The 20802-nt window shown below is 41.1% G+C and overlaps 3 protein-coding genes across 4 annotated transcripts in view; 1 reads left to right on the top strand and 2 right to left on the bottom strand.

The window, feature by feature from the left end:
• The first annotated feature begins 1506 nt into the window (after positions 1 to 1506).
• LOC114455284 (chymotrypsin A-like) lies at positions 1507 to 5682 on the top strand. Its single transcript, XM_028436427.1, has 7 exons — positions 1507 to 1568; positions 1766 to 1869; positions 1942 to 2021; positions 2865 to 2943; positions 5015 to 5195; positions 5268 to 5401; positions 5470 to 5682. Exons 1-7 carry the CDS (start codon positions 1517 to 1519, stop codon positions 5629 to 5631), a joined length of 792 nt encoding a protein of 263 aa, XP_028292228.1. The 5' UTR covers positions 1507 to 1516; the 3' UTR covers positions 5632 to 5682.
• Positions 5683 to 10177: 4495 nt separating this feature from the next.
• agrp (agouti related neuropeptide) lies at positions 10178 to 13740 on the bottom strand. 2 transcript variants are annotated; one of them, XM_028442048.1, is made up of 4 exons: positions 13654 to 13740; positions 13027 to 13197; positions 12862 to 12959; positions 10178 to 10419 (listed from the first exon to the last, which is right to left on the bottom strand). In XM_028442048.1, the coding sequence occupies exons 2-4, from the start codon at positions 13163 to 13165 to the stop codon at positions 10255 to 10257; spliced, it is 402 nt and encodes a 133-aa protein (XP_028297849.1). In that variant the 5' UTR covers positions 13166 to 13197; positions 13654 to 13740; the 3' UTR covers positions 10178 to 10254. The 2 variants fall into 2 exon arrangements, with proteins under 2 accessions (XP_028297849.1, XP_028297844.1); XM_028442043.1 differs by lacking the exon at positions 13654 to 13740 and having other exon boundaries at positions 13027 to 13255.
• Positions 13741 to 17073: 3333 nt separating this feature from the next.
• The window catches only part of LOC114460389 (vacuolar protein sorting-associated protein 13C-like), a 62640-nt gene continuing 58911 nt past the window's right edge, over positions 17074 to 20802 (bottom strand). The window contains 4 exon segments of the mRNA XM_028442347.1: positions 17074 to 17352; positions 17416 to 17496; positions 19572 to 19695; positions 20231 to 20322. Of these exon segments, the coding sequence (XP_028298148.1) occupies positions 17248 to 17352; positions 17416 to 17496; positions 19572 to 19695; positions 20231 to 20322 (402 nt within the window). The 3' untranslated portion in view covers positions 17074 to 17247.

Genomic DNA, 20802 nt, shown 5'->3' with positions numbered 1-20802 from the left:
AGCCATAGTTTTACATTCTATAAAGTTTACACAACTTTTCATCTCCCATTTCACCATTCATCTGTCAAAACCAAGCACCGGAGCAAACGGGATGGAGGATTTAAATTGTGGAAGGTGAAGGATGTTCAAAAGGTTAAAGATTTATATGAGGATGATTACTGCTTATGTTTGGTGAATTGTGCCATAAGTTTCAAATTCCTACAAAGCATTTCTTCAAATAGCTACAACTAAAAAGTTTTCTCTCATCTAAATCTGAAGACATTTTACATTTTCCCAATCTATCACTAATAGAAGAAATTTCTCTCAAAAAGCGGGAACAAAAACTTTTGATGTCAAAATATTAGAATCTAATCAGGTCTAATTCACCAGATTCTACAGTGGATTAATTAAATGCTTGGAGAAATGACAAACATGAACATATAGACAAAACAGATTGGAATTAAGCTTGTTTGAGGGCTCAAAAAGAAACAAACAATACACAACTCAAGTTACTTCAATACAAATGGTTGACAAGGGTCTATATACTTCAACGCATGTTCAGCAATATTCCAGACACATGTACTAAATGTCGAGATCACAAAGGGACACTTATACATTGTGTATGGGAGTGTACAGATATACTACAATTCTGGAATGATGTGCTTAAATGTCTATCAGAAGTTTTTTAAGTACAGATTTCCCTTTCTGCCAAACTTTGCATATTAGGAATATACCCAGGAGACTTTTCAAGAATAAAGAAGCAAAAGAAATTACTTTGGGCTATTGCCTGCCAGGAGAGCTATCTCGCTAAACTCGAAGAAGATCGAAGCTCCTTCAATAATAATAATAATAATGCATCAGTTTTATATAGCGCTTTATCATAGACACTCAAAGTCGCTTTACAGAATTAAGGTATTATTCTTTCACTCCACACTTAGTGGTGGTAATCTACTATTGTAGCCACAGCTGCCCTGGGGCAGACTGACGGAAGCGAGGCTGCCATAGTGAACCATAGGACCCTCTGACCACCACCAACACTCACTACATTCATACTAGGCAATGTAGGTGAAGTGCCTTGCCCAAGGGCACAATGACAGATACCACTGTGGCACCTGGAATTCTCAGCGGTCTCCCATCCAACTACTAACCAGGCCCAGCCCAGCTTAGCTCCCGAGATCTAACGGAATTGGTCAATGACAGGCTGGTGTGGCCACAATACAACAATGGATCAAAGAACTTTCAGAATGCATTGGACTAGAAAGACTAACTAATATATTAACAAATATATTGCAAAAAGGAAAACAAAGGGACTTTGAAAACTTATGGGAACCTTACATGAAGATAGCAATATTATTTATGTCCATGTATCCAAGCAGTCATCAGTACGTCTCTCAGTCAGCAAATAATAAATGCAGAGTCAGCGTCACCTGTACAAACTCCCACAGCTGATAAGGTGTCCCTACAGTCCTGTCCAATCAGAATCCATCATCAGCTCTTTAAAAGCTCCTCACTGGACCTCAGGGAACACGACTCAGTCATGGCCTTCGTCTGGATCTTCTTCTGCCTCGCCTTCGCCGGTGCCGCGTACGGTAAGACCCCACATTTCCTTCCATACATCTAGAGGTGTTGTTATTCTGTAATGTATTGATATCACTGTGCACACCAATCTGATTGTGCTTCTATTGATGGATAGAATAAATGTAAACTAACACCTTCTCAGAAAGTGAAACAAGACTAGGTTCAGAATAAAAGTAAAAGGTGAAAGAATATAAACTAATTCCCACAGGTTGCGGCACTCCAGCCATTCCTCCCGTCATCACCGGATACTCCCGTATCGTGAACGGTGAGGAGGCCGTGCCCCACTCCTGGCCCTGGCAGGTTTCTCTGCAGGTTGGTGAACCTGCACAAACCAAAGTCACTTTAAGGGTGAATGTTTAATGCTTCACTGTGTCTGTTTTGTAGGATTACACTGGCTTTCATTTCTGCGGAGGCTCTCTCATCAATGAGAACTGGGTGGTAACAGCTGCTCACTGCAATGTCAGGTAAAGAATTCAGCAAAATCTACAATATTTTCTAAAGTCTAAAACCCTCCGAATTAGCAAAAGTTCAGCAAACTGTAAACTGTGTTTGAATGATGGTCTCAGAACTTCAATATCAGGAGAGAAGACTGGGCTGTATTTAGTGCTTTCAAAGTAAATGTCCTCAACACAGGGAGTCCTAACTTCCTGTTGATGTAGTAAAAACAGTTAAGAACATTACATTTACAAAAACACAAAAAGCAAACTGTAATGAAGACTTAAAGAGTGAAAAGTATCCTGATCCCTGAACTGTTCAGTAATTCAAGTGCTTTTATAGAAAATCTATATTTTTTGTTAGTATGTGTTTGAATATTCACTTGTCTTTTAAGAAACTAAGTTATATTCTGGTATTCTTATCGAACTATGATAACCTTTGAGAAAGAGCATCAAAACCTTTAAAAACAAACACACAAAGCTTGGATGGATATCAGAAGAAATTAAATAAAGTACAGGCACTCATAGGTAAAAAAGAAAAGGCTCACGTTTACATGTTTGAAGGGGAGTAGGAACAAGTTCCAGTTTAAATAATCCTAAACCTAACCTCCATCATCACCTCAAAACAAATCTTTAATTTCTGGTGCCCATAAAACATGAACTATATTCACTATATTAATGTGATTGTAGTAAACCTGAAGCATTACATTCACATCATGAACCCTTTCAAGCTGTGCTTTAAGAAATGTAACTTGGTTTAGTTTGAAAGTCATCTTTGATAGCGTGTCATGACACAGCGCTGACTCATGAAGTGTGTCGAGTGTTGTGCACATTGTGCATCTTTGAGACGATGGCTCTGTTTGATGTGAGCAGGACTTCTCACCGTGTGATCCTCGGAGAACATGACCGCTCCTCCAACGAAGAGGACATCCAGGTGATGAAGGTTGGTAAGGTGAGTATCAGAATCAGAATCAGAATCAGAATCATCTTTATTGGCCAAGTGTATGTTGTACACACGAGGAATTTGACTCGGTCAACTGTGCTCTCTCCAATAGTGAAAACATTCAATAATAAACAATCAACTAGAAGAGATGATAATAAGTATAAACATAAGTATAAATATAAACAGTAGTTAGACTAGAATGTGCAAATAACAAGATGATGATAATAATAATAATAATAATAATAGTATAAAAAAAAAAAAAAAAAAAATAAAAATTAAAAAAAATAAGATAAAAAGAAGGAAAAATAATAGAAAAGAAAGGTAATAATAAAATATAATATTAATAAAAGGAAAATAGTGCAGTAGAGCATTGATGAGTAGTGCAGGAGAACATTTAAATTAAAGGTATGTACATGAACATTCTCAGTGTCAGATTGATCCAGGGTTGTTATGTTTGGTTCCAGGGTTTTTTCACAGAAACAGGACTGACACTCTTTGACTGTTCAGTGTTGATCAGAGTGACAGCCTGGGGGAAGAAACTGTTTTTATGGCGGGTTGTTTTGGCGTACAGTGATCTGTAGCGTCTGCCAGAGGGGAGGAGTTTAAACAGATTGTGTGCAGGGTGAGAGGGGTCTGCAGTGATGCTACCTGCCCGTTTCCTGACCCTGGACAGGTATAAGTCTTGGATGGAGGGCAGATCAACACCAATGATCTTTTCTACAGTCCTGACTATCCTTTGTAGTCTGTGTCTGTCTAGTTTGGTTGAAGATCCAAACCAGACAGTGATGGAGGTGCACAGAACAGACTGAATGATGGAGGTGTAGAACATTATCAGCAGCTCCTGGGGCAGGTTGAACTTCCTCAGCTGACGCAGGAAGTACATCCTCTGCTGTGCCTTTTTCCTGGTTGAGTCTATGTGGGAGGTCCACTTCAGGTCCTGTGAGATTGTGGATCCCAGGAACCTGAAGGAGTCCACGGTAGCCAATTCCCTATTTAAAATGGTAAGGGGGGGGAGTGGGGGGGGATTTCTTCTGAAGTCCACTGTCATCTCCACGGTCTTGAACGGGTTCAGTTCCAGGTGGTTCTGACTGCACCAGAGATCCAGCTGTTCCACCTCCCATCTGAAGGCAGACTCGTCCCCGTCCCGGATGAGACCGATGACGGTGGTGTCATCTGCAAACTTCAGGAGTTTCACAGAGGGGTCCCCTGAGGTGCAGTCATTGGTGTAGAGGAAGAATAGCAGTGGGGAGAGAACACACCCCTGGGGGGCGCCAGTGCTGAGTGACCGGGTGCCAGATGTGATGCTTCCCAGCCTTACTTGCTGCTTCCTGTCAGTCAGGAAGTTGGTGATCCACTGACAGGTGGAGGCCGGCACTGTGAGCTGGGTGAGTTTCTGGTGAAGGATGTCCGGGATGATGGTGTTGAATGCAGAGCTGAAATCCACAAACAGGATCCTAGCGTAGGTCCCTGGGGAGTCGAGGTGGTGCAGGATGAAGTTCAGACCAATGTTGACTGCATCCTCGACAGACCTGTTTGCCCGATAGGCAAACTGCAGGGGGTCCAGCAGGGGTCCTGTGATCTTTTTCAGGTGGCTCAGAACCAGCCTCTCAAAGGACTTCATGACTACAGACGTCAGAGCAATGGGTCGATAGTCATTAAGTCCTGTGATGGCAGGTTTCTTGGGGACTGGGATGATGCTGGAACTTTTGAAGCAGGAGGTACTTCACACAGCTCCAGTGATGTGTTGAAGATCCGTGTGAAGATGGGAGCCAGCTGCTCAGCACAGGCTTTCAGGCAGGAGGGAGATACTCCGTCTGGTCCTGGAGCCTTTTTGATCTTTTGTTTCTTGAATAGCTGGCACACATCTCTTTCATTGATCTTCAGGGCAGGTGGGGGGACAGAGGGAGAGGTAGGGGGGGAAGTAGGGGGAGCAGGAAGGGCAGAGTCCAGGTGATGGGCTGATGCTAATGAGCTGGGGGGTGGGTGTGAAAACCTGCAGTAGAAGCTGTTCAGGTCTCTAGCTAGTCTTTTGTCACCTCCTCCTTAGTGTGTGTCTGACGGCACAGTGTGTGTCCCTCAGGTGTTCAAACACCCTAAGTACAACGGATACACCATCAACAACGACATCCTGCTCATCAAGCTGGCCACGCCTGCTACCATCAACATGCGTGTGTCCCCAGTGTGTGTGGCGGAGACAGGCGATAACTATCCTGGGGGTATGAGGTGTGTCACCTCTGGCTGGGGCCTGACTCGTCACAATGGTAAGAGCTGCACTCTCTGCTTTATGGGACAGTAGAGATGTGATTGGTGTTGTATCGTATGTGTGCCTTTAGCTCCAGACACCCCCGCTCTCCTGCAGCAGGCGGCCCTCCCTCTGCTGACCAACCAACAGTGCAGTCGTTACTGGGGAAATAAGATCACTAACCTGATGATCTGTGCTGGTGCCTCTGGTGCCTCCTCCTGCATGGTACGTGTTCCTACGCAGCTGGTCGGCCCAGCTAGCTCTGCTGCGTATTTATGGCGTTGTGCTTTCAGGGCGACTCTGGTGGTCCTCTGGTGTGTCAGAAGGCTGGAGCCTGGACCCTGGTGGGAATCGTGTCCTGGGGCAGTGGAACCTGCACTCCTACAATGCCTGGTGTGTATGCACGTGTCACCGAGCTGCGTTCGTGGATGGACCAGACCATTGCTGCTAACTAAGAGCATCAAAACTACTCAATCTGATTATCCATTAAACACAGAAACCCTGAATATGTGGCATTCCTTCATTTATTTATTTAGTACTCCGAAGAAAAAGAAAGAAGCAGTGTTCCTAAAGTGAAGTAATGAGTTCCCTTTGTTGGTTAGTGTAAAGTATCTCCCAATAAAGATAAATGAGGGATGTCATGGATGACAATGTATGGCTTCTTCCCTTTCATCTGTGGCGTTTAAGGCGCCTTTCTCTGAGATTTATGAGGTTTCTGTTGACATCTTTGAGTCGACCATCAAGAGTTTTTCTCTCCAGTTAATCATGATCTTTGGACCAGGTCCAGGATTCTGGTTCAATGCCAAAGTCTTTCAGATCTGGCCCTTTAAACCCAAATAATAAAGCTCATGAAAACATTATTTTACAACATACACATGCCCACAACAGCGGGGCTTACAAGCTTCCGCACCACAAAGAGCGACTATGTCATTTTGAAGTCCATCAAACGGACATGAAACATAACAAAACAAGAGAACAACAGACTCCATGGTCACTAATAATAAAACAACACAAATTCAAAGCATTTCAGCACCACTGATAGCGACAACTTTATTTTGACATCCACTTTAACTATTTCAACTCAAAGCCTGTATCAGTAGATATAAAGTTTAGTAAAACTAACACAGTGACCCACATGTTCACTAACACTATTTAATATGAAGTACTATAGACATACTCATCACTATTTGAAGGGCATACGATGAGCCTTGTGCTCTGCAAACTTGTCCATAATGCTTTGTATGTCCATTTTCTTTGATCTCTCATTCTCTACAGACATCATGGTAAGTCCACTCAGTCTCTCCTGTCCCACTGTGCTCCTCATATGGTTTTTAATACGTTTTAACTTGGAGAATGAGTGGGACAACATATAGACCCATTTCAATGTGGACAAACATGAGACACGTGACTGACGTGTGAGCGCATACTTGGTGCAGAAAATATCTGATAGAAAAACACAGTGTATATACAAAAGAAAATCTAAAAAGCATTAAGTCTCTAGATGTTTATTACTACTTGCTATGAACGGGCAGGTAGGACGGCTGCTGTACTCCTGTTACCGAAGGTTTCCATGTATTTTGCGTATTCTGATCAGTTTCAACGAATGAGTTTCAATCTCTCCATTAAGTCTCCTCCTCACTGTCCCACGTCTGCATATCAGTCCATATTCAGCTTTTTATGGTCACTTTTTACTGGATCCAGACTGAAATAGGGCTCTGTTCGCTCCCGTGCACCATCGCCTCAGCAGTGATTACGTTGACACGATCGCTTCTGACGTTTTGCACCGAGCCTGCGCGCGCATGCACCTAATTTAGTATGCATACGTCACATGAAGTGGGTCTCTATAATCCCTGTATAAATCTGCATGATGGGTGATGTTAAACAGACTGTGCCTATACTCTGGACGCCTCTGGGTACAAGTCATGTTAGGACCCACCTTCTCTAGCTCCCCTGGGACGTGGTAGAGGCCTGGCTCCCTTAAGTCCTACCTTCTATCCGGGGGCATGCCGCCCTCCCAGCACCCCCTGGAGCCCCGCCCCTGGATCTGGCTGAAAACATCTTTAAATCTCAGCCTTGGTCTACCAGTATGACAGCTTCCTTCTTGTAGTTCTCCTTAAAGGAAATGATGTGCGTGGTGTTTTGGCAATCAATTGACATGGCCGGTCCAGTGCGGCTGGGCAAACTTCAATCTTGAAGAAAGCTGTTCCAGGTTTTGCCAAGTATGAACCGTAGATTGCTTGGACTCCTGGGGTCGATACCTACAGGAAGACGCCTCATACAGGAGGACACCTCATACATCCTGACCATTTGTACGATACTGAGTCTGTTTTTCCAGGCATGTTGCTTTACCGAGTTGTATTGATATTTCATTATCAATGGTGGTGTTCTTCACAAGAGTTGAGCAAAAAATATGTAAACTTGTCAACATCCTCTAGCTCAGTGTCTTTTATGGTGAAATGATGGGTATCTTTTGACTTCGATACACTGTGTTCTTCAGACTTGGTGAGTCCAAACTTTATACAGGAGTCAGTAAAGCACTTCAACAGAACTTGAAGCTGTTCAGGAGATGAAGCACACAGCATCATCATCTGCGTACAGGAGTTCTCTAACTATGATCTTTTGAGTCTGAGTCCCAGCTTTAAAGCGGGTGAAGTTGAAGTAGTTACCATCCCCCTGTGATAGTAGGGACACCCCCGTATTTGTGTCGCGGTTACAGTAAATTGTCCTAAAAACATGAGAGAAATATAGGCCAAACAAAAGTTGGCGCAAACACACAGCCTTGTTTGAAACCTCTGTGTATAGGAAAACTATCAGATACTGTAGGTCACCATCAAAGTGCACTGTTGCTTTCATGCCATCATGGGATTGAATCAGTGTAAGCAGAGTTGGAGGACAGCCGGTCTTTACAAGTACAGTGACCTGAGAGCTCAAATTCACAAGATTGAAAGCTTTGGTAAGGTCTACAAAAGTTGTTCATGAGACTTTTCCTGCAGCAAATATCATATCTGTGGTTGAACAGTTGGCCATGAAGCCACATTGTGATCCGGTAGTTGTTGCATTTCCCTCATTCACCTTTATTCTTATATATTGCAGTTATTTTGACAGGAATCTCTTCACTTCCAGCCACCTTCCCTGGGCACAGGCTCTTGATGATATTGATGATCTCTGGTGGGTCATCAATATGGAGCTGAACAATAGAATCTGGTAGACTGCCTATGTAGTCTTGGTTGGCAGTGTCTTCTACCCCATAAAGCTCACTGTAGTCCTCAATCTGTTCATTCACTTTTTGTCCTTTGTTCTCAATAATTGTTCTGTCTTTCTTCTTAAGAACTCTTTGATGTATCCTGTTTCTAGCAGTTCCAATCCTCCGTGAACACAAAGATTCCCAGTAATCCTTGACACACTGGTGGACAGTTTGCTGGGCAGTTGATGTTGTCAAGGGTCTTCTTTGTTGGCCTTGATTTTACCCTCAGCAGAGCTTCCTGTTTTTACTAGAGAGCTGGCTTAAGAACATCTCTTCTCTTTCTAAGACCAAAGGTGTCCAATGCAGTTTGGTGGATGGTGCTTTTCAAGCAGTTCCAATATGCTGTTTCTCTGAATATTCCACTGAAAAAACAGAACAATAAGCACCTCCTTCACAGTCGACAGTTAGAGCTTTAAGCAGGTGTTCTGGTGTTTTTAATGAAGCAGTTAATTGTTAAAATGTGGCTGAAACATTCGGGCTTTGGTCCAACAACTGTAGGAAGGAGATCCAAATGACTTATGTTTTAAAGTGCATAACTAATGTTTTATTATAACCATGGCAACGGTTAATGCCAATGTGCTGGACGTCACTTTGGATAAAAGTGTCTGTTTTAGAACTGTAATACATTTTATCCTTTGTAGTTTCTGACATCTGTTTGGTGGCTTTAATTAAGTTAAAATCCATAAATGTTTACTAGAATGAGAATCAATTGGACACTATTAAACCTAACAAATGTGACAGAAAACACACTATTTCCCTGGTGGGCCAGTGGTTCGGGCCATGAGAAAAAGAAAAAAAGGGGGAATAAACATATAGTACCTGTCAAGTATCCGGTATTTGCCATTGTTCCATATTAGTATTTTCCCGTAAATATTCCGTATTTTATTATAATAATAAATAAAAACAGTGCTATGTCTCTCTAAACTGAACACTGTCACTAGCCTCGCAAGAATTGCCTCCTGAAGTGGCCTGAGTGGCAGTTCTCGTGAGATTAGTGCCGACAGCGGCAACAAATCTATCCATCCATCTCTCAGAGCAGAGATGATGAATGAAGACGTTCTGGTGAAAAAAACAAAGAACTGGTGTAAATACATTGTAAAATATGACAGAGAGTTTATCTTCCTAAAGACCATCAGGATGGGACACAGTTACACGTTCTGTTAGATTGTAAGTATATTAAACATGAAGTGGCTAGCCGTACGTACAAAATGGCTGAACAAACGATACACGCACAAAATTCAAATCCACTTCAAAAGGTTAGTGTTATTGTTTGGGTTAGGGTTAGTTGGTCTGTAATGTAGTTTAGGAATCTACATATTAATAGCAAAGTACAAGTATGTAACTTCTTAATCACGTGACCTAAACTGGCCAATGAGGGGCGCTATATGACGGTATATTGTAACGGGCTTATGTGCGGATAGCCACTGCCTATTAAATAAACACGTGCTTCATATACCCGTTTATGTTTTAATATAGGCACATCAGACACATTTTATTGTATTAATGACCAGTTATGACTTTACTGCTGTAATTATTTTACTGTAGGCTCCTTAAGGGTTCAAGTTTACACCACGCATGAAATGGCCGATCTGTCAATGACATCTGTCAGCTGTGACTCCATGTTTAATGGATTTCTCTCACTTCGTTTCTTTTACAGACTCTGAGGTTTCCTTCAAACTGGTCAAATAAAGGCAAACTTTATTGATTCAATCCTGACAGACTGTGTTTACAAGCAGTTGTTAAAATCACTGAGAACGTTTCCATTAATATCCATTTATTATTCAACGCTTTTTCCTTATGTGAGAGCTTTCAGCTGCAGGTGTCACGTTCACTTTCAGGTGCGTCTCGAGGGGCAGGTGTGGCCGACTCGACGGCAGTAACAGATTGCATTGAAGAAGCGACAGTAGCAGGTGTCGCAGGCATCGCAGCAGGGGAGAGGGTAGCCCAGACATGACTGTTGGTGGGGTATGCAGCGACGAGGAGAGCGCATGGAGCGGCCCTGCACACACACACACACACACACACACACACACACACACACACACACACACACACACACACACACACACACACACACACACACACAGTTACGTAAACACATAACACAGTCACTTAGGGCCTATACTACAAAGTTAGATAATTATATCCTGGATTTATCTCCATTAGATTCACATAACCAAACATTCTCTGTCAGACAGAAGCTGTTCTATGAATCTAGATATCAACTCACTAACTTAACCAGGTGATTCCAGCCTGGCTATGTGCACGCTCTCGTGACAGAGGAGGAGATTACAGCGTCAGACTAATCACAATCACTGGGAAACTGGAGAGAAACTCACGTCACTATTGAGGAATAATTCTATAAATATATGAAGAATTAAAATCCATAATGCAGCAGTTAGCGTAGCTAGTAGCAGCAGTTAGCGTCGCTAGTAGCAGCAGTTAGCGTAGCTAGTAGCAGCAGTTAGCGTCGCTAGTAGCAGCAGTTAGCGTAGCTAGTAGCATCAGTTAGCGTAGCTAGTAGCAGCAGTTAGCGTAGCTAGTAGCAGCAGTTAGTGTAGCTAGTAGCATCAGTTAGCGTAGCTAGTAGCAGCAGTTAGCGTAGCTAGTAGCATCATTTAGCATAGCTAGTAGTAGCAGTTAGCGTAGCTAGTAGCAGCAGTTAGCGTAGCTAGTAGCAGCAGTTAGCGTAGCTAGTAGCATCAGTTAGCCCAGCTAGTAGCAGCAGTTAGCGTAGCTAGTAGCAGCAGTTAGCGTAGCTAGTAGCAGCAGTTAGTGTAGCGAGTAGCAGCAGTTAGCGTAGCTAGTAGCAGCAGTTAGCGTAGCTAGTAGCATCAGTTAGCCCAGCTAGTAGCAGCAGTTAGCGTAGCTAGTAGCAGCAGTTAGCGTAGCTAGTAGCATCAGTTAGCCCAGCTAGTAGCAGCAGTTAGCGTAGCTAGTAGCATCAGTTAGCGTTGCTAGTAGCAGCAGTTAGCGTAGCTAGTAGCAGCAGTTAGCGTAGCTAGTAGCAGCAGTTAGCGTAACGAGTAACAGCATCTGTAGTGATGATGCTAACTCAGGAGAACCTGCCTCCAACAAACAGGACACAGGAGGAGAACTATCCAGGAGGACATGAGGACGACAGAGAAGCTGTCAAATGTCAACACTTCAAGAACTGCAATCATTTTAAGACAGTCATGCATGTTTTGTTATTGCAATTAAAAAAAATAATTTATTTTATTGCATAACTGTGACCATCACCAGCCCTCCATAAGGAAGTGTAAGTAACACTTTATTAAAGGGAGAATATAAAAAGAGAGAGCAGTGTTACACCTGGGTGAGGGGGTGGGGTGGAGATGGAGGGGGAGGGGAACAGGGAGGAGAGACTTGAGGTGGTAAATGTAAAGGGTGGGAAGAGTTGATTATTGTAAAGTGAGATGTGTATTTGTAGTTGTGTATATTGTGCTTATTGTGTTGTGGATTGTGACCAGTGTGAATCTTAGGTATAATGGTGGTTTCTGTGGACAGAGGGAAGGAGTGAGTGGTAATACCTAGAACAGGTATTTAGGATCAACGTGTCTACCCCCCCCCAGCGCGCTCACCTCCCACACCGACGCGGCAGGCTGCCCCGGGCCCGCACACCGCGAGGACCGCCCCCAAGGCAACCAGGAGACGAGACAAACACCAAGCTACATCCGAAGGGAAGAAGCACCACCACGCCCGCCAGGCCGACAGTTCCCACGCCCCTGAGAACCACCGCCCAGCCATGCCCGCCTGCACTATCCTAATGTATTTGTGCTCTACATGGTGGCCCAGCCATCAACAGAGGGGCCGGGCCCCCACCCGATATTCCCACCACCCTGTTATGATGCCTCTCCATCCCCCTGTGTGAACATGTGTGTTTAGTGAATGTATGAGGTGCACATAAAAGAAATGGGATAGAATATTTGTGTATAAGTTAAATAAGTTAACATTGTGATATAGACATTAAGACAGAGGCTCAGTTCAAAACTAAGATGAGCTGCTGCTCTAGGTTTATGAAAGACAAGGCAGGCCTCGACTGGAAATATGAAAAAAAGTTGTGAAGATACAAAATTCTCTTTTTGTTTTGGACAAATAAAAGGTAAAAACACATATTTTAATTTGGTTATGGTTTTAGTATTTGTGTGTTTATGTGTTCTGAAAGTTTAGTGACCTTTGTGGCTAAATTAGCAGTGATGTAGCGCTGACCTTGGTGCTGAAACATGGCAGCTATGACAGCTGTCACTCAGACACAGATGATTGTTTGTACATCTTTAACATTATTCTTTTATTAAACATTTAGATTAATTGGTTGTTAATTGGTCCATTTAGGGAGCAAAAAGTGCTTTAAAAATGTTTCATTTTATGATATAAATTAACCTCACAATACACACACACACACACACACACACACACAGACCAATGAAGGCTAAGATCAAACCTCGTCATAGATCCCAGTCTCCATCATAAAGTGATTTTCTGCTGAGTCCATGTTAATCAGAGCTGAAAGTCTTTCAGGGTCGGCAGCAGAACTTCTCTCTGCACAACAAACACGTCTCAACATTTGTCTTCTACTCAATCCGTTCTTAGAGATTAAAACACTGACCAGGTTCTGATGAGTAGGAGGTCCGAGGTCGGTTCTCCTCAGCCAGGCTCTCATCCAGCTCCAGGTGTCCATGAACCAATGAGGACGAGACTCTCAGTGAACACACGGAGCAACAGGTGAACAGCAGCAGCCGGAACATCTTCAACAGCTCAGATCCTCACACTCTGACATCTGCAGTCACACGTTATCACAGGTTATCACATATTATTATACATTATCACACATTATCACATATCACATATTATCACATATTATCACATGTTATCACAGATTATTATACATTATCACATATTATCACATATTATCACATATTATCACATATTATCACAGATTATCACAGATTATCATACATTATCACATATTATTATACATTATCACAGGTTATTACAAGTCTCGTTAAAACATTTTAATACATTTCACTTTAATCTTTGTGATCAAAGTATTGCAGATTAAAAGTGAAAAGCTTTAAATTTCTTCTTTAGAAACAAACTAAAATACAATCAAAAGCATTTTTCTACAAAATTAAAAATCAAGTCTTTTGACAAAACAGGAAATGAGAATTATAAATGTTAAAGATGAGAACCAAAGAGAAATAAAGGATTTGATCTGAAACATGAACATGCTCACCTGCTGATTCTTTGCTGTTTCTAAACTCGTTGTTTCTCAGTAAATATAAAGAGCAGCTCAGAGGTCACATGACCACTCTTTTCTACATCACCACATTGAAGAAAAACAAAAACAATCCAACATGTGTTAAAGTCATTTCTGCTCAGAGCACAAACTAAAGGTTTTTATAGGAACAACTAATGTCATTAAGAAACCCAGCAAAGAACCAATCATCTACTGAACATAGATCTATGATGATGTAGACGATGGATCCACTTTGTTTGTTTACAGTCAGGTTGTTTGTCATCAGCGACTTCATTACCTCCAATCTGTGCTTCGTTTCCTCTCACGCTGATGACATCATCCAGCACTCAGGGACAAGTAATCAGATTACAACCCATTAACCAACGCCATCCCATACTGCCCTTGGGTTACCATGGTTACCACATACCTCTGTGTTAAAGATCAAAGATGAAGTAAGGTTTGTTCTAAAGGTTCAAATCCTTAAAGTTAACTCTAAACAACAGAAGGTGTTTGGTTCAAATCCCTTTTGGAGTTGGACAGTTTTATTTATTATTATGTTACTATGGTAACCAAGGTGTTTTCTCTGATGAAACCGCTGTTCCAGTTAGAACCAGGCTTAACAGAGCCAGACTCTCAGGTTAAACCTGGACTTAACCTTGAGCTGGGTTTGATCAAACACCCTCTGGTGTTTAGTTACTCATTCACAAAGATCTGAAATAAAGGTGGTAATTTAGTTGCTTCCCTGAATCCTTTAGTGATGCAGTTTCTTCACCTGCTGCACGGAATTCACTAAGGTCTCTATTCTCCAAAAATCTGTACAGTGGTGCTGTTTCTGTCTGTATGCTATTCTCCTCCTGTATTTAAATCAGTCACTGCACGCCTTCATCCCAGTTACACACTGTGGGTGGAGCAGCCCTGAAATGTGGGCGTTCCCATTCAAATCTGGCTTTACGCACATTCTCCAGTGTGCTTAGGGCCTTCTCCTCTTACGTTCTTCTAACCCTGGAATAAGTGCAGCGCCCCCATTAGGTGAAACATTATATTGCACTAGAAATATGGACTTAGTTACATTTGAAGCCACACAGACTCGTTTGTCGTGCAGCAGCAGCTGTGATCACTCAGCTGCTGCTGTGTGATTAATTAAAACTGTGACAGACACAGACTTCTGTCCACGTTGGTCAAAGTGATTCAACTATTTTATGTCCAACGTAAAGTCACAGTTTGATCCACTACAGAGTGAATATGCAGATGAGGATGGAACACAAACTGTTCCCACACATATTTTAATGAGGCTCAGCTCAGGTCACTTTAAACTATTTATATTTAAAACTGATGATGATGATGATCGAGGAGAGAGATTTTAACTGTGACACGGACCCAATGTGGCCGATCCTCAGTCACATTGCAATAATCTGATCAATGATCTGATCAAATCAACCTGTTACACTGTTTATCAATGAAGGCGTTTCAAATTAAAAGTCAACTTTTTTTCACAGATTTCAATGACATTTACAAGCATTGGTAAAACTCCATGTTCTGTGATTTCTAGACAGCCCAAAAAAAATGACATCACCGCCTCCTTTCCTTCAGCCCACCTTCAGGCGCGCAAAAAAGTGCTTAAGTCCAGACGGGAGAATAGAGCCCTAAGATTGCAGCAATCATTAGTGCGCGAGCAGAACTGGTGCAGACCACCCCTATTTAAATGAGCTGCACTAACATTAAAAAATAGGGATGTAACGATTAATTGTAAGGCAGTTAAAAATCGATTCATAGGTATCACAGTTCACATCGATATTCTGAAAATTGAATCGCAGTACTTTTTTTTAATATATTTATCCTTCTCTCTCGTCCAGAAGTGGAGGCGGCAGGCGGAATCTGCTACTACTTTCTTTCTGGCCGCCTTCTACTCTTAAACATGTTCATAAATGATTCCTTACCCCTTTAGCACCGAAAGAATATCTGTAATATTACAGGAATATCTGTAATAGTCACGCTTTTCTATTAGCTCTGTCTGCTAGCATAGCATCTCTTCTTCACTGCCAGAATAACTACATGCCAACCGACCACTGGGTTACCAGCGCCCTCTGCTGGTCCAAACAAATATCTGATGTAGACATGTAAACCCATGTAAATCTGCGATGGTAAAACAGGGGACGGGACCCAGATAAGCAAACTGCTTCTCTCGTCTCCTTTTTCGGCATGTACAAAAAATGTGAATGTAACCATGTCGGAAATAAACTGAATAAATAAATAAAATAAATGTCAATCACTGCAATCACTGTTTTTTTTTTTTTTTTAAAGTCCAATTGTTAAGGCACAAAATACATTTTCAGTTGCACTTTTCAAAAGAAAAAGAACTATTATGCAGTTTTGCATTGTTTACTATAGAACCAGAATTTAAATTAATAGGCTTCTTCTTCATTTGTATTATTCCTTTATTTATTTCATTCAAGATTTATTTTTAGTTAAATTGAATTGTTTTGAATAGTTTATCAAGGGATTATTTTGACAATGAAAAATAAAAGGAAAATAGTACAGTATTTTCTAGTTTTTTTCCCAAAAAAAAATAAAGGAATATTTTTCAGTCATTATTTGTCTACAGTCCCATTTTGTAAAATAAATCGTGAGAGAATCGTATTGTGAACCCAGTATCGTGAATGGAATGGTATCGGGAGTTGAGTGAATTGTTACATCCCTATTAAATAATGTAAAAAACTAACCAATTTTTTTTTTTTTTAAACAACTATAACATGATTTTTTTTCTCCCTCATTTAATGTGGGTTCTCCATCAGGTCCTGTAACTTTGCTCTAATCAGTCCATGAAAAATAGTCAGATTATGACAGAAACCGTCCTATTGATCTGAGTTAATACAGCTACACACTCTGTCAATCAGTCTGTGTTATTTGAAGATGATCTACTGACCATCATCCAGTCGGTCTGCGCAGCGCTGTGTCAGCACAATCTCATGTCACCATCAGTGATGATGTGTAAAATATGCACACACAAACACACGCAAGATTTTTGAAAAATTAGGTTCTTTCTGACTTTTTTAGATTAAAAATGACTTCCATCGTGTGATATAATTGTGCTAACACTGTAGTTACAATTATATTTGTGTACTTGGGGAGACTGACACTGAATTATTTGGTAATTTACACAATGATTCATGTTTCATCATTTTGATTTTGGATGCTCTAAACATACACATGATTTAACACAAACTAACTGTATTTCACAGTGTTGTGGTGAAGCTGAGTGCAGCATGAATGTGAAAAGGTTAAAAAGGAGAGATTATTGTTTCATTTTAACATTCCAACGCTGTTTCCACTTTCTACTATTTTAGGGATGTTTTGAACGTCTTGATTTGAACTTTGTTGTTCACCATCTTTTTAAATGTATAAGAAAAATATTTACAATTAAATTTTATTGATATTCTTTATTTATAAAGTGATTTGTTTCTTATTATTCCACCAGATTATTTTACACGATTCAAACAATCATCAAACACAAACAAATCAAATCAAGTTCTTATAAAATTATTTCCTCTTCACACAAACATCTTCATCGTTTCCAATGAAATAATCATGACATCATCGCTGTCCTCCAATCGGTTTCAAGAATCTCTGAGATTTCTTTCTCGCCATCCGCCGCTGCTGCTGTGCTAGCTGAGCTTCCAAGATGGCGGCCTGCAGCTTCTGTAACCATGGAAACCAGGTCAGACACAGACAGACAGACACACACACATACGCACACAGTACCTGAGCGGTGTGTGTGTCTCTGAGCTGTAAAGTCCTCACAGGTTCTTGTCCTTTCTTAGGAATCATTAACTTCTGTGGCTCCTGAAACAACAACAACACACAAATCAACAGACACATCGACTGTACACACACATCTGCACAAATTAACACGCAAACGTCACAGACAGATGGGGGTAGGGCTGAAACGATTGCTCGAATTACTGAAATTGTTCGATTACAAAAATTATTCAACACAAATTCTCCACCTCGAAGCTCTGTTTAATTCACGTGACGCTTTGTCTAGTTTTACCCAGACTGAATTAATCAACTTGCAACATTTTGTCTCTGGCGGACGACGTGGACACCGATGGAGTGTGAAAATGTCTAAAGTGTGGGACCAGTGTGTGTGTGTGTGTAACTCGCTACTCCGTAGCTCACACACACAAGCACGAGCTTTAGCCACACACGCACACGCACATCAGGTCCAATCAGTGAGACTTGAGAGCTTTGTTAGTTTATCAGTGTGAGAGCGGCTGCTCAGACACCCCCCCCCCCCCTCCCCGGTCTAAACTATCTTCCTCTCTGTCACTTGTGTGTTTGCTTGGCTGTGTGCGCACAGCACCGATTGGCTCTGGCCGCACACGTGACTCTAGCTCGCCACTGTGATTGGCTCTGGTACGCAGCGACACAGAGCTGTACAGTGAAATAGATATACCTGTAGATGATGTGCTAGCGCCCCCTCACACTGAGGTCAAAAGCTGAATAGGTTTCACTTCTGGGTGAACATGAATGTGTTGTCAGGGTGAAATGAAATTGAAATAAACATTTTGAACTCCAAAATAACAGATACACAAATTCAGGGTATTTGGAAGCTGTGGACAAAGTTTGAGTTCAAACAAAGTGTGGGGGAGATATTCGCTCCACAAACACACACACGCACATACACACACACGCACACAGACCTTCTTTGCTTTTATAGATAAATGACTTTTCTGCTAGGATTGTTTTAGGAACAGAGACCAAATATAGGACGTGACAGCGCGACTGTCAGTAGTGACAGGGAAACAACACTTCGACGCACACTCTCACACACACATTTTCAGGTGTTGTTCTGGCTAGGAAGTTACCAAGTGCTAAAGCCCCGCCTCCTGACCAATTAGATATCTTAGAAAACAACCTGCCCATTGTTAATAGATCCTGGTTGGTGCAGATCTGACAGCTGAGTTTAGGAAAGAAAGATTATTAATGGATTAATTCATCCTTTGATTTACTGATGACATCATTTAGGAAAGATATAGATTTATATCTGATAGACTGATCTATAATCAGCTGATGAAGTCTTTGTTTCTGTATGCGTAGATTGGTGAAGTCATTAATTCATTCATTAATTCATTCATACGCTATAGTGAGGCTGACATCATCATCAGGAACATACTACAGTAAACTAATCCCAGTGTGTGATAAATAGATCTACCTGAATAGAAACACGTGTGTGCTGTAATAAAGTTTAACTGCAGAACTCTGTCTGTTTATCATCTAATGGATTAATATCATAAATAATCTCACACTTTTACACATTAACAGTATCAGCAGCTTCCTGTCTGAGTTCTTTAATTCCTGACTTTTCTGTAACAACAGGTTGTTTTTGGTCTGAATGATAGATTTTAATTATTCATCATTTTAAACTTAAACAATATCTAACCTGGTCGACCAAGTTATGAAGTGGATCAGATCTGAGCGAGTATAAAAGCTCCGCCTCCTGGTGCGCTGCACTAACACTGTTGCTCTTCACTGTCATCATAGATTCACATTCATTATATTTGTTTAAGATCATAAACTGTTCCTCCTGTAAAAACGCTCACTCTGCCAGGTTCTCCATTGATTGGTAAGAATCTGCAAACTCCACCCCTTTTATGTGAACGCACATGCACCCAGGTTGAAACACATGGCTTACATTAGCGTGTTGTTATCAACCTTCATAGGACAGCTTCTCTATGACAGGGAATGTTTGATTAGTTGAATCCCGCTAACGGAGATTAATCCAGGATATAATTATCTAGATTCATAACAAAGGCCCATGGAGCTCTTCAGATCCAGGTAACATTTGAGATCCACTTTCATCAAAGGAACTTTGGATCAGAAACCCATTGGTTAAAAAAAATTAAAAAGTTGTTTACCTTGCAGTAGATCTTCAGCTCCGTCCCACTCACTGCTGGCGGTCGGTAGAAGTTTTCAAACAAACATTCCCACTCTTTGTTAAAATGATTCACAAAGTCGATTTCCTTCACACAAAAAACCCGCCTGCAACAACAAATAACAGTCAACAACAAATAACAGTCAACAACAAATAACAGTCAACAACAAATAACAGTCAACAACAAATAACAGTCAACAACAAATAACAGTCAACAACAACAACAAATAACAGTCAACAACAACAACAACAAATAACAGTCAACAACAACAAATAACAGTCAACAACAACAACAACAAATAACAGTCGTCAACAACAACAACAACAAATAACAGTCAACAACAACAACAAATAACAGTCAACAACAACAACAACAAATAACAGTCAACAACAACAACAAATAACAGTCAACAACAACAACAACAAATAACAGTCGTCAACAACAACAACAACAAATAACAGTCAACAACAACAACAAATAACAGTCAACAACAACAACAACAACAAATAACAGTCAACAACAACAACAAATAACAGTCAACAACAACAACAACAAATAACAGTCGTCAACAACAACAACAACAAATAACAGTCAACAACAACAACAAATAATAGTCAACAACAAGAAACAAAGTGAGTCACTTGTTGGTGACGAGGATGGTGGTTTTTCTGTGTTTGGGGTAAACACAGTGATCTCTGAAGACTTCTCCCTCCAACTGTTTGACCTCTGAGCGCTGGAAACAACAAACAAACTAATTACATCTAGGGCCTAGACTGAGAATCTAGATTTACTCTCATCACGCTAATTTCCTGGATGTAATCACTGTGTGCTGGACTACAACGCTGGCTAACGTCTTAGTGGGCTAAATCACCATGGTAACTTAAGCTAAATCACCATGGTAACTTAAGCTAAATCAACATGGTAACTTAAGCTAAATCACCATGGTAACTTAAGCTAAATCACCATGGTAACTTAGGCTAAATCAACATGGTAACTTAGTCTGGTCTGGGCCGGGTTATGAAGTGGATCAGATCTGATTAGTACTAAAGCCCCGCCTCCTGACCAATCAGATATCTTAGAAAACAACCTGCCCATTGTTATTAGATCCTGGTTGGTGCAGATCTGACAGCTGAGTTTAGGAAAGAAAGATTATTAATGGATTAATTCATCCTTTAATTTACTGATGACATAATTTAGGAAAGATATAGATTTA

The sequence above is a fragment of the Gouania willdenowi genome, chromosome 3 (assembly GCF_900634775.1).
Source record: "Gouania willdenowi chromosome 3, fGouWil2.1, whole genome shotgun sequence".
NCBI classification, from domain to species: domain Eukaryota; kingdom Metazoa; phylum Chordata; class Actinopteri; order Blenniiformes; family Gobiesocidae; genus Gouania; species Gouania willdenowi.
This window is presented reverse-complemented; position numbering and strand designations above follow the sequence as displayed.

Bases quoted from the DNA above. Each gene is read 5' to 3' on its own strand.
- LOC114455284 (XM_028436427.1), top strand. From the start codon at position 1,517: ATGGCCTTCGTCTGGATCTTCTTCTGCCTCGCCTTCGCCGGTGCCGCG. The intron at 2,022-2,864 runs GTAAAGAATTCA...TGATGTGAGCAG, and splicing joins GCTGCTCACTGCAATGTCAG to GACTTCTCACCGTGTGATCC. The intron at 2,944-5,014 runs GTGAGTATCAGA...TGTGTCCCTCAG, and splicing joins AGGTGATGAAGGTTGGTAAG to GTGTTCAAACACCCTAAGTA.
- agrp (XM_028442048.1), bottom strand. From the start codon at position 13,165: ATGTTCCGGCTGCTGCTGTTCACCTGTTGCTCCGTGTGTTCACTGAGA. The intron at 12,960-13,026 runs GTCAGTGTTTTA...TTTGTTGTGCAG, and splicing joins CTCCTACTCATCAGAACCTG to AGAGAAGTTCTGCTGCCGAC. The intron at 10,420-12,861 runs GTTTGATCTTAG...GTGTGTGTGCAG, and splicing joins AGACTGGGATCTATGACGAG to GGCCGCTCCATGCGCTCTCC.